This window comes from Amblyomma americanum, chromosome 5, assembly GCF_052857255.1.
Source record: "Amblyomma americanum isolate KBUSLIRL-KWMA chromosome 5, ASM5285725v1, whole genome shotgun sequence".
Taxonomy (NCBI): domain Eukaryota; kingdom Metazoa; phylum Arthropoda; class Arachnida; order Ixodida; family Ixodidae; genus Amblyomma; species Amblyomma americanum.
The window spans coordinates 34,534,091-34,547,314 of record NC_135501.1 but is presented as its reverse complement, the minus strand read 5'-3'; the positions used below and the strand labels follow the sequence as shown (position 1 = coordinate 34,547,314).

The 13,224-nt window shown below is 49.5% G+C and overlaps 1 protein-coding gene and 1 pseudogene across 2 annotated transcripts in view; both read left to right on the top strand.

The window, feature by feature from the left end:
* Window positions 1–962: 962 nt before the first annotated feature.
* On the top strand, window positions 963–3,298 carry LOC144134628 (uncharacterized; annotated as a pseudogene). The gene is made up of 3 exons (XR_013315180.1): window positions 963–1,248; window positions 1,312–1,494; window positions 2,829–3,298. The product of XR_013315180.1 is annotated as an uncharacterized LOC144134628 (transcript).
* Window positions 3,299–7,244: 3,946 nt separating this feature from the next.
* LOC144132373 (BTB/POZ domain-containing protein KCTD9-like) overlaps window positions 7,245–13,224 on the top strand; it is an 82,806-nt gene continuing 76,826 nt past the window's right edge. Inside the window, exon 1 of the mRNA XM_077664728.1 lies at window positions 7,245–7,309. Within this exon, the coding sequence (XP_077520854.1) occupies window positions 7,305–7,309 (5 nt within the window). The 5' untranslated portion in view covers window positions 7,245–7,304. The remainder of the gene's footprint in view (window positions 7,310–13,224) is intronic.

Here is a 13,224-nt window from a genome sequence, read left to right as displayed (position 1 = left end):
ACACAGGTTCAACAGGAAGCATGCTTCAGGACATGTGTGACAGCATGATTTAATTGTATGCAACAGTACCGAGAAGTGTGAAGGGCTCATAACATGGGAGGCAGGGAGTCTACTCGAAGATAGATTATGCACTTATGTCACAGAGGATGTATAATAGATTAGGGGTAATTGGCATAGATGAACATGGTACCAGAAGTCTAGGTAGGGACCACAAGTGTATCAAGGTGAGTTTCAGAAGAGAAACCAATGTAGGACTGAAGCGAGATGAACAATCAGAGGGCAATTTTTACTGAGAAAATCAATTGGAAGCAGCAGCCAAACAAATTGAGAAAGTAATTTTTGAGGATAGTGAAACAGAATGGACATATACCAGATTAACTCGATTACTGGAGCTAGAACTAAGGTGCGAGTAAAGCTAAAAGGGAAAAGACGCAAACCCAAGAGTTGGTGGGATGAGCAGGTCAAGAGGGCAACAGAGAAACGCCAGGAAGCGTCCAGGGAACACAGATATTCCAAGAAGAGAGAGGAACCAAGGGCCGAATTCTAAAACGCTCCTTAACTTACACCATTTCCTTACCTTTAGTTAGGAGGCCTTCATGCTGCCTAAACGTAAGGCGGCCTAAGATGGTCGCTCGGAATGCTGAAAGCTTCCTTAGGGCTTCCTTACGAAAGGAGCTCCTTACGGAGGAAGGGAGGTGTCATGGCCGTACTGGTGTCGAGATTATGCACAAGAACTCTTAAAAATTTTAGCACTATTTGCGAAAATAAAATGAACTTGCTCATAAAATTACCTTTATTGGCTATTCGTCAGCACAGTGTCTATCTAGTTCGTAAAAACTTCGTTGACTGTTTTAAAACGTCTCATTTTGGCAACGAAGCAAACTGAGTCTGGCAACAAAAACCGCTGCCACTGGCGGGGTGGCAGCGGTTCTCGTGTGTGTGTCGTTTGTGCTCGGGTTGTGTATATTATTTACGCCGATATGCCCGGGAAGTTGTATTTCACCGAGGAAGAGAAAGATATTCTTCAAGAGCTGATAGGAAAATACAAACATTTAGTTGAATGTAAGAAAACCGACTGAGTTTCACTCATCGCAAAATCAAGAGCTTGGGAGCGGTTGTGCTGTGAATATAATAGCATGCCGAATGTGCGACCTCGCGAAGTGAAGCAACTGAAGAAATTGTGGGACAACATGAAGCAGAAGGCGAAGAAAGAACGGGCCAGGCTATCAAGAGGAGTTATGGGTACAGGTAAGTTTCCGTGCTTTTTGCAAATGATAAGTACTAATTTGAAGTGTGCATGTTTCATGACAGGTGGTGGTCCTCCACCAAAGCCGGTGGACGAAAGGCTCTCACAAATAGAAGCGATTGTGCCACACATCACTACGACGGCACCAAACGCTTTTGACAGTGACCGGCCTCGAGTCAGCGCTGACGTTTCAAATATAATCGCCAGCATGGTCCAAGGAGATGCCCGGCTCGACGAGAGTGACGGCGGTAAGTGCAACTTACTGCGCTGCTTTTACCATATATTTTTTTTACTGTTGCTGCTTTCATAGCTGCACATTTTTCCTATCCCTATGTAATGCAGTTCGCCAAAGTATGCTTGTCTGCAGTCAGGAAATTTTGTAGTTGGCGTGCTATCATAATGAGATTATTTTGTCTTGTGAACAGTGTAATGGTCGCCACTTCTGATGAACACTTGCTGCTGTCGATATATTCGAAGAATCTTTTTTTTTGCCGTCCGCTTGGCTAGCGACAAGAATGCGTTCTTGTCTTCAGTCGAATAGTTTTTCGCTGCCTTCAATTCCACTTGTCACTGCGATTACAGTGGCTACCGCGATGCCAGAAGCGCCCCGTCGAAAGCAAAGAGCAGCGCATTGAACAGGTGGCTGTTGAAAGGGCCGATTTCCAGAAACGGCGTGGTGTCTCGCGGTGTGCGAAGCTGGTTCAGGCGCGCTTCGGCGTCCCTTTGTCCATGGCTGCCATGCGAGCTCCCTTCGCTTCAGCATTCGCGTAGTGTCTGTGCACTTAACAAAGCGCCTTGAGTGCTTCTACCTGACGAATTGGCAGGGGTCGTGCCAACCTGAGGGCCAGAAAAGCGCTGGCGACGGAACGGCTTAGCTCATTGTGGGAACTGTCAGCCGGTCCAGGTGCCACTGTTGTCAGCGACGGCGGCAGTCCCTCAAACAATTTTTTTATGCCCAACAACCGGGAGATCCGGAGGTCAACCAACCTCAAGGAAAATTCCTTCAGTTAAGACGACGAGGAATGTTTGTACGTTTGCTTTTTTTCATGAAGGAATGACAGTACACTACAGAAGCTGTTGGGCTGGACGCGTAACATGAAACCAGTCATTTCGAGGCCATTGCTAGGAATTTGGCAGGTTTTAAATAATTTTAATGTTTATTTTTTGCGTGCAGTTTAGGGAGAGTATTTATTTGCCGAAGTTGGAGGGCGTGTCATGCAGTCTGGAAACTAATCTTCTGTATATAAGACTTCAAGTCATGATTCAGTTCTGACATGGTAAATCATCGAAAGACCGCCTCCGGCGGGGCACCTCTGGTGTGAGAAGGAAGCCTTTCGGTTGTCAACCACTTAAGTTTACAAATTTACTATACCGCTGCAGCTTTTGTTTGGTGCACCACTGTCCTGCAGGCCATCTGCCTGATGATGGCCTGAAGTCGCAGTTTGCAAGTTGCCATGCCTTAAACAATGACAACAAAGTTCGTATTGCCTGCCTGGTTGGTAGTCGTGCACAGAACGAAAAATTCCTAATAGTAATCTGCAACAAACTGGACTATAGAATGTTTTATTTACAATTCTTGCAGAGTCTACAGTGATCTTCCAAAGCGAGGACGGACTTTCTGATGCCACGCTGCTGGCCTCACCAGCACCTGACATTAGTGCTGCTGGGCCGTCAACTGAGGATGAGAGAGTTGCACCACCATGCAGCCTGGATGAAGTATCAGAGCCTGCAGCGCGCCGCAGGCAAGGAGGTCGAGCTGTGGCTGTCGAGCAGGCGCTGTCTGCTGAGCTCGAGGCTCGTCTTCAGGCTGCGGAGGATGACAAAAGTCAAAGGCGCATCGAACACAAGTCAAGAATGAAGATGATTATTGATGAGCATGCAGCAAAACAAGAACAATATGTGGATGAAAGGCACAAGAGAAGTGCCGTTCACAAATTGAAAATGAGGGTCTTGAGAGCGAAACTAAAAACTGAGCAACTCAAACAAGCTGTTCTTTCCAAGCAGCTTGAAGCAGTGAAAAGCACGAACCACAACGGCTTGAAGATGCCATAAAGGGCAAAATAAATTTCTACTGGACTCAGGGACATTCCATTGTGCTTTTTTGCATGTGATTTTCAGTTATTAATAGCTTTTTCAGCCTCCTTAGTACAGGCAAAAATTTTACACTGCAGTAATCGCCAAGTATTACCTCTAATCGGAATCCATTTCATTGTCGTTTGCGTCATTTTGGTCTCTCGTGAAGCAACTATCGATAAGGCGGGTTCTATGCTGCGTGCCCAGATGACTATCAGGAACACTTGGCCCTGCTTCATCATCCTCTTCAAGTTCTGGCTCATCTCCATTAGGAAGTGGGTCCCTCAAAGAGCAGGCAACGTTGTGAAGAGCTGCGCATGCTGTGATGATTGCAGTTGTTCTTTCAAGTTTGGTTTCCAGTTTCTTGCTCAGACACCCAAACCTTCTTTTCCACACTCCAAACGCGCGCTCAATAGAGTTGCGAGTTTTTATGTGGCTCCTGTTGTACCTATGAGAAAAGGAAGACAAGATAATAGGCTTGTGTACTTGAGATCACTAACGCAAATTGTCTTACTTGCCTTTTTGGTGCAGACGTTCGAGGGTTTCTCAGCGGTGTCATGAGATAAGGCAAACATGCGTATCCCTGGTCACCCAGTAGAGTGCCAGGTACTTCCTTGTCCTCGTACCTCACCATGACCCTACTGTTGTTAAAAATTCGGTTATCGTGAACCGGGCCGGGCCACCTTGCGACGACGTCGTAAAACTCAAGCGCAGGGCCTGTTACAGCCTGTAAAAGAAAGAAAACTTAAACTGGAGCAGACACGTTTGTGTGCGTTTGACCTCAGGGTATGTGGTTTAATGTGAGGTGCATTGATGCTGCACTACCAGTGTACGGGTTTGGGGTTTCAAGCTGCCCTAATGGCAGTTATTTTGCTCACATTTACCATCACGTAGTGTCCTTCATACAAATAACGCAATATTATTACATAACGATTAGTAACTATTACAGTGAGTAAACATAGGCAGGCACTATTCAAAGAGTGTACGGCGTTCACTTACCTGCACATTTATCGAAAAGACACCTTTTCTATTTCTGTAGACTTCAGCGTCATCCCCACCGGGGCTTTTGATGGGCACATGGGTGCAGTCACACCCCGTGACACCGGGAAACCCACCGATCTCGTAAAACTTCGTCATCGCTGCCCTTGCTTCCGTTGAGTTCGGCACGTTCACATACTTGGGAAACAGACGCACACATATCAGTTGTGTCATCTCCCAAATGCTTCTGCAGACTGCAGGCTGCGACACATTCACAAGGTCCCCCACAACAGTCTGCATGGCACCGGTGCCATAAAAGCGGAGTGCAATGAGCAGCTTGAGTGCGGGTGGCAGCGGAGCTCCTCTGTTGTCTGCCTTGTCCGTAGTTTGCAGCTCCGCCAGTAAGGCTAGCACAGCTTCTTTGGAAAAGCGGTAGCGTGCTAAAAACTCGTGGTCGTTGTAGAGCTCCAATGGGTTGAGGCGATCTGCGAGACTCCGCAGCTGAGGCGACACCGGATGTCTTTAAACATCGCCGTGCAGAAGTCCAGCTGCGCGGCGTAAAAACCTTCCGTAGGCTTCAAAACTGCCGTCGTCCGAGACGTACGCGCGTGACAGCATTGTCGTGAACTTCGCACTTCGCGCCTGCTCGGCTGGCTTGACGGCTGTCTTCGCTACGCGCGCGCAGAGCTGCTGCGGGACGTGTGCGCGCGGTAGTGTGTGCAGACCCTTGTGTGAAAGCAACCCTTCAGGTAAAGGAGCGGGGTTAGGAAGCATGAAGGTAGCATGCCGGCTCCCTTAGCGTGGGGAAGCATCAAGGAGGCCCTAACTTAGGGCTCCTTAGTAAGGGACGTTTCAGAATTGACATAAGGTAGCCTTACGGTGCGTGAGGCGCCCTTAGTAAGGTAAGGAGCGTTTTAGAATACGGCCCCAAAAGTTGAAGTAGACAGAAAATGGGATACCTTCATAGAGCGTAGAAAGGAAGCATGCTATTTGATTAATGAGAAAATTAGAAGAAAGTGTGCACAATGGATGTCAAAAGTAAATAAAAAGGACAGAAAAGCTGCTCAAAAATTCGGGAAACATCTAAATGCAATGAGTAATAAGACTAGGCTAGAGCAAAGGTTTATTGTTACAGATAAGGGTATTCGACTAGAAGGGGATGAAGCGATAAAACACATAGGAACAAGGATGACAGAAAAAATTAAAGAAATATATGATGCACATAATTTATCGAAGGAGGATAGACCGGTTACTGCAATCGCTTCACTTGAGCAAAGAGAATGGGAAAGGGCAGAGAAGAAGGTTTCTAGCGGCACATCAACAGGAACAGATGGTATTCCGATTATGGTATTCCGATTACGGGCGCCTTAGCGTTCTGCCTCCATCGAGACGCGGCCGCCTATGGACAAATAACGCTGTGGATAAATAACGGTGCTGAGTATCTGGCAGAGCATGAAAAATATGTAATGAATAAAGTTAGTAGGAATGCAGCTGTCATGAAAAATAGGGCACTGTGGAATTACAATAGGTATGAAGTGGTAAGAGGGATCTGGAAAGGGGTGATGGTTCCTAGCCTGACTTTCGGTAATGCGGTCCTGTGCATGAGACCAGATGTTCAAGCAGGGTTAGAAATTAAACAACGTGGCGTAGGGAGGCTAGCTGTGGGAGCACGTGGCAATATACCAAATCAGAAGGTACAGGGTGATATGGGAAGGGCGTCGTTCGAGAGCAGAGAAGCTGGCAGTAAGACAGCATTTGAGGAGGAATTGAGAAAATAGGGCAAAAGCAGTGGGCTAAGAAAGTTCTCAGATACCTGTACATAAGGAATGTTGGCACGAAAAGAAGAAAGCGAACTAGAAAATTGACAAGCAAATATCTGGACAGCAGTAGGGGGGCAAATCAGCGGCCGCCTATGGACAAATAACGCTGTGGATAAATAACGGTGCTGAGTATCTGGCAGAGCATGAAAAATATGTAATGAATAAAGTTAGTAGGAATGCAGCTGTCATGAAAAATAGGGCACTGTGGAATTACAATAGGTATGAAGTGGTAAGAGGGATCTGGAAAGGGGTGATGGTTCCTAGCCTGGCTTTCGGTAATGCGGTCGTGTGCATGAGACCAGATGTTCAAGCAGGGTTAGAAATTAAACAACGTGGCGTAGGGAGGCTAGCTGTGGGAGCACGTGGCAATATACCAAATCAGAAGGTACAGGGTGATATGGGAAGGGCGTCGTTCGAGAGCAGAGAAGCTGGCAGTAAGACAGCATTTGAGGAGGAATTGAGAAAATAGGGCAAAAGCAGTGGGCTAAGAAAGTTCTCAGATACCTGTACATAAGGAATGTTGGCACGAAAAGAAGAAAGCGAACTAGAAAATTGACAAGCAAATATCTGGACAGCAGTAGGGGGGCAAATCAGCAATTATCGGTTAAGAAAAAGGTGAAAGAAACAGAGAGAGCTCTGTGGAAAACAGGGATGCAGACGAAATCAGCACTGGGAACATACATGATTTTTAAGCAGGAAATTGACAAAGAAAATATCTATGATAATTGTATGGGGAAGCTCTTTGTTGTTTGAGGCCAGGACAGGAGTTTTGCGGAATATGACATTTAGAGTCGGGTACCACTAGATGGACACGCTGTGCGTTGCGTGCGGAGAGGAGGAGGAAACGGCTGAACACATGATACTTTTCTGTAAAAGGCTTCACCCTACAGTGGAAAGCAGCAGGGCTGATTTATCCAAGGCATTGGGGCTTAAGGACAGTGAAGGGAAAGTAGATTTTAAGCGGGTGGTGGCGTGAGCCACCGCCAGATTTAAAGGGTTCAGCTTTATCCATTTATCCACCCATCCATCCATGGTCAATTCGCCACGCGCTGTTCGGAACGCCCCGAAGAAGACGACGAGAGCAGCAGGGTGACATGAAGAAGAAGAAGAAGAAGACATGGGATCTGCCTAGAAGAAGGAGCTGCCTCATACGTGAACGCCTGGTTCCAAGGTTGCTGTTCGTCAGAATGAGGTGAGGCTGTTCGTTCGGCGCGCGTTCGGCCGGCTCTTACGTTCTGTATGCCAGTACTGGTAGGCGTGTACAGCCTTTGCCACTGAGGCTTCTTTATTCCCTTGGTCATGTGGGGCAGCTTTGTTGTTTGCTGAGCCATGGGGAAGCCCAGCTGTGTTGCGGCCCTTTCTCTGTTGCCGAGGGAAGCGAGGAGCATAAAATGCGTTTTGTTGCGGAGGTGAAGCAAGCGTAGCGTCTCTGTTGCATCGCGCGTGGTTCTCTCGTCGACAATGGTGGTTGGCCCTCCGATTGACGCTCACAATGGACGCGTTAACAGTTATAGCGCTTGCGAGTTACAGATAAAACCAAGTGTTGATCGCTGTGTTTTCCTGGTAAAAAAAATTAGCTGCGGTTTAACTACCGCTGAACCTGGACCGAGAGCGAAAGCTGTAGTGCATCGGGTAACTAGACGCGGCTTGGCGTCTGTAACGTTGAGTGCGTTCTGCACACTGGATAGGCAGCGCGCCCACCCTGCCACCCTGGCAGGTGGCAGTCCAGCTAAGAGTTGTTCGCGAGATGTTGGTCACCCAATGAACGCTGCGGCTTATTCTACCGCTCTCTACCAGCGAATCGAAAGGTAAAACGTCAAGGCCAAAGGTCGAGTGGTGCGACACCGTGGTGGACCACATACGGTAAGGAATATAGCAACGCTTGACCTTTGGCTCACTTGAAGGTCAACCGGCAGCGCACGGCGAAATCAGCTTTACCTATAGTAGCGAAGCTTTCGCTTTAAAATTGTATCTTGTAGCGGTGTAACGTTTCGAAACGACGCACATGCGATGAGGCTGGGTAGGCTAGTTAGGTAAGTTGGTACGTAGGTAGTTAGGGTAGGATAAAATGGTAGGTCGCTGTACGGACGGACGGGTGGGCGGATGGATTATTAGCCTTCCCTTTGTATACATATACAAGGATAGATATACAGGCGCCTTCTATCAGGCGCGCGCGCAAATACAGGGGGTAATAATGAACTCACTAAGTAAATCCAGGCCTCCGCCTATGCAGCACCACATATCACGATGTAACAGCGTTCTTTGAAATTTAGACGAGGGTTGAGTTCAACGCTTCGGGGGAACGGCATGGTTTTATCTCGTCCCTGTGAACGTTGGTTTGTTCTATGGAAGCTTAATATCCCAAAGCGACTTAGGATATATGAGGGAAGCCGTAGGCTATGTAGGGCTCCGGAAATTTCGACCACCTGGCATTCTTTAACGTGCACTGACATCGCACAGTACACGGGCCTCGCCTCCATCGCTTCTATCGAAATTCGTCCTCCGCAGCCGGGATGGAAGCCGCGTCTTTCGGGTCAGTAGCCGAGCGCCGTAACCACTGAACCACCGCGGCGGCCGTCGGAGCGGCGTTGCGTTATCAACATTATAACTATATGAAAGAACAGTTTACGGGGCCTTCGGCGTCGTTTGTTGTCTGTTGGATATTCAACCGTGCCGCTGGCATATGAACGGCCTGGAAGGCACTCCCTGCTCCCAAGAAATATTCTTACTCGACTAACAGCAAAGAGAACTAATTCCAGCAAGAAATAGTTGAGAGCTAATGGTTCAGCACCCGCCGCGGTTGCTCAGTGTTTAGGGCGCTCGGCCACTGAGCCTGAGTTCCCGGTTTAGAACCCGGCCACGGCTGCCACGGTTTTGGTGGAGGCGAAACGCAAAAGGCGCCTGTGTGCTGTGCGATGTCAGTGCATGTTATAGATCCCTAGGCGGTCGAAATTATTCCAGAGCCCTCCAGTACGGCACTATTACAGCGAAGCTGTATACCTCTAGCGTCCAAGGAAATTTTCGTGTCGTCGTAAGCAGGAAACGCCAGGCGAAAGAAAAACTGGCAGTGACTTAGCTCCCCTATGCCAGGATATACGTAGCGGGAGGTACGTTCCCCTGGCTGTGCTTGTTGTTGTCACTGTATATTTAGCAATGGGAGACATTGGGTATACACATAATTTATTAATTTTGCTTGACAGAGACGAAGACTGCTCGATGATCTGTGAAGTAACATGCAGCGGTCTCGATTTTGTCTATACGGTATTTCGATTTGGTGGAGTTTCTTTGGTATACAAAGTCTAGAGTAGTTCCCCATTGTGTAGTCTGGACGTGTGCTAAATAAAAGCTAAATTAAAGCCAAACTTTTCTTTCATATGTCCGGGTCGCAGATGCACTTTCGGAAACTCGAATGTTGTGATCAGCCACACGACGGGCCTTCACATCCTCTTCGGTCGGTTTCTGTTGACTGACGCCTTCCACAGGCTCCATCTCGGCGGATATGCTGCGTCTATTACGCTCGGCAGTCTGGAATCTCCGTTTGGCAAGCCGTTCCTCTCTCTGTTCGGGCGTCTCCGCTGATCTCTCCGCCTTCCGACGCTCATTCTCTCTTGAGTAGCCAACTGCCAGTCGACAACCTCAGGATCGGAAGAGTTAATGTTCTCTTGTCTATACCGCCGTTTAGCAGCGGCTGGACTATCCTTCTGTGCATCCATATCAAGCGTTGAGGTCAAGATTAAGGTCTCCACTGACCCACAGAGCCGGTTGTGCGCCTTCCCTTTCGTGAAAATGAACGGCCTTTGCAAAGTTGTCAACGCCAATGAACTCTATGAACACCGTCAGCTCACTTGTTTTGTTTGGTTTATGAGGGAAGGAAATGGCACAGTAACATAATCATAATTGGTTTTTGGGGAAAGGAAATGGCGCAGTATCTGTCTCGTATATCGTTGGACACCTGAACCGCGCCGTAAGGGAAGGGATAAAGGAGGGAGTGAAAGAAGAAAGGAAGAGAGAGATGCCGTAGTGGAGGGCTCCGGAATAATTTCGACCACCTGGGGATCTTTAACGTGCACTGACAACGCACAGCACACGGGCGCCTTGGCGTTTTTCCTCCATTAAAACGCAGCCGCCGCGGTCGGGTTCGAACCCGGGAACTCCGGATCAGTAGTGGAGCGCCCTAACCACTGAGCCACCGCGGCGGGGAATGGCACAGTAACCGTCTCAGGTATCTCGGTGGACATCCGAACCGCGCCGTAAAGGAAGGAATAAAGGAGGAAGACAAAGAGAAAACTGAAAATTAAAAGTTGGATTTTGAGGAAAGGCGCGGCGCTACGCAGCGGCGGAACGCCTGTGGCTCGGTGCTACTAATGGCGCACGCGCAGTAGTAACTAGGGAGTGAGAGAGAGAAAATAAAAATGGGAGTGGCTTAGCTCCGCTATGCCAGGATATACGTAGCGGGAGGTACGTTTCGCTGGCTAAGCTTGTTGTTGTCACTGCATGTTCACCAATGAGAGACGGGTTACACTGTAGAGTGGAATTTTCTGCTTGACCAGAAAGCGCTTGCACGTTCCACAAATAGTCGCCACAGTCTCATCCGACAATTCTGGAAATGCCAAACGCAGTGTCACACATAGGATTATTCACTGGTGTCAAGTCCTTTTGGTGCCACAGTTTGTCGCACATACTACACATTTGTCCAAACGGATTGTTCACAAAGTTTGATTTGATTCATATGTCCGGGTCGCAGATGCACTTTCGGAAACTCGAATGGTGCGATCAGTCACACGACGAGCCTTCCCATCCTCTTCAGTTGGTTCCCGTTGACTGACGCCTCCCATAAGCTCCATCTCGGCGGGTATGTGCCGTCTATTACGTTCGGCAGTCTGGCGTCTCCGTTTGGCAAGCCGCTCCTCTCTCTGTTCGGGCGTCTCCGCTGCTCTATTCGCCTCCTGACGCTTATTCTCTCGCGATTCGGGTGATAGAGCGGCGTGCGGCGATGCGGTGGTGACGAACGCGGCGCAGCTGTGGGGTCGCTCTGGTTACGATAGTATCGGCGCATGCGCAGAACTGCTCATACGCGTGACGTCACATTCAGCTTCGACGGTGGAGCGGGCGCGCGGCCGCGGCGACGGCGGTGACGAAGAGCGCGGCACACCCACTCCTCCTCCCCGGTTGCCATGGTAACGGCACATGCGCGCAACCGGCCCCCTCCATGTAACATGGTAACGGCGTATGCGCAAATTTGGCCTCTCTCGTGTACCGCGAAATCCTCGACTGGTATAGCCTAGCGCAGCACCGGCTACAAAAATTGGCAGTGGCTTAGCTCAGCTATGCTAGGATATACGTAGCGAGAGCTGTAGTTCCCCGCTGCTTACGCATGTTGTCGAGTATATTGTTGTGACTAAAATGTTAAGCATTGAAGAAGTATTCACCGATACACATTGTTTATTTATTCAATTGTTCTGACAGATAAACACTGCCCGATGATCGGTAAAGTAACGGACAGTTGTCTCAATGCTGCCTACACACTATTTAGACTGGTAGCTTTCTCTCGGATACGCAAGGTCAATCCTTGCGGCCCAGGATCCGGAGAACCCAGGTTCGAACCCGACCGCGGCGGCTGCGTTTCGATGGAGGCGAAACGCTAAGGCGCCCGTGCGCTGTGCGATGTCAGTGCTCGTTGAAGATCCCCAGGTGGTCGAAATTATTCCGGCGCCCTCCACTACGGCGCCTCTTCTTCCTTTCTTCTTTCACTCCCTCCTTTATCCCTTCCCTTACGGTGCGGTTCAGGTGTCCAACGATATATGAGACAGAGACTGCGCCTTTTCCTTTCCCCCAAAACCAATTATTATTATTAGCCTAGTGTAGCTCCCGCTACGAAATAAGATAGAAAGGAGAGTAACTATGAGAAGTCAGCGTTCGTTAAAGCCACAGCCTATCGTGCAGGCCAGAAATTCGCAAAAAAACGGAGCAGTGCCTTGGGGGCCTTCACCGCCGACGATTGCCGCGGCAAGTAGCCGAGAACCTTCATTTCTGTCAGTGGGCGTGGATCTAGACGCTCCAGCGCACGGCAGAGCGACTACCTTTCGGCGCTGTATGCAGGGCAGTCGCTAGGATGTGGAATATAGTCTCGTCGTACCCGCACATGGCACATGCAGGGCTATCAGCCATACCGATTAAGAACGAGTAATGGTTAGTGAAACGTTCTTCGTATCGTTTGCAGATGACCGAAAAAATGCAGACAATGGAAAACCGAAAACGTTGACCGCACTCAACGTTACAGACGCCAATCCGTGTCTACTTGGCCGACACACCACAGCTTTCGCTCTCTAACCAGCTTGAGCAGCAGTTAAGCCGCAGCTAATTTTTGGTAGCGAAAGCTACACTACGCTAGCCGGAGCGATTCCGCCCGTCTTGGCATCTGCTCCTACTGCGCAATGGCGAGTTTCAACACCGGTGCGCTGCACGTGACGTCACAGCTGCGGCGCCGCCACGTCCACCGCCGACTCCGCCGCCTCGCCCCCTCCCCCGCTGTGCGTTGATGCCACGACTAGCTGTGCGCCTTACTGCGCATGCGCGTGGGGTCGAATCAACATGGCACGCGATGCGCTCGGCCGTCAGTTCCAAGCCATGGAAGAGAAGCCATACCCGCCGTGGTGGCTCAGTGGTTAGTGCGCTCGGCTACTGATCGGGAGTTCCCTGGCTCAAACACGACCGCGGCTGCCGCGTTTCGATGGAGGAGAAACGCTAAGGCGCCTGTATGCTGTGCGATGTCAGTGCACGGAAAGATCCCCAGGTGGTCGAAAATATTCCGGAGCTGTCCACTACGGCACCTCTTCCTTTCTTCTTTCACTCCCTCCTTTATCCCTTCCTTACGGCACGGTTCAGGTGACCGCCGAGATATGAGACAGGTACTGCGCCATTTCCTTTTCCCCAAAACAATTTAACTTTGTCCGCGGTGGCTCAGTGGTTACGACGCTCGGCTACTGATCCGAAGTTCCCGGGCTCGAACCCGACCGCGGCGGCTGCGTTTTTATGGGGGCAAAACGCTAATGCGCCTGTGTGATGTCAACGCACATAAAGGTCCCCAGGTGGTCGAAATTAATCCCG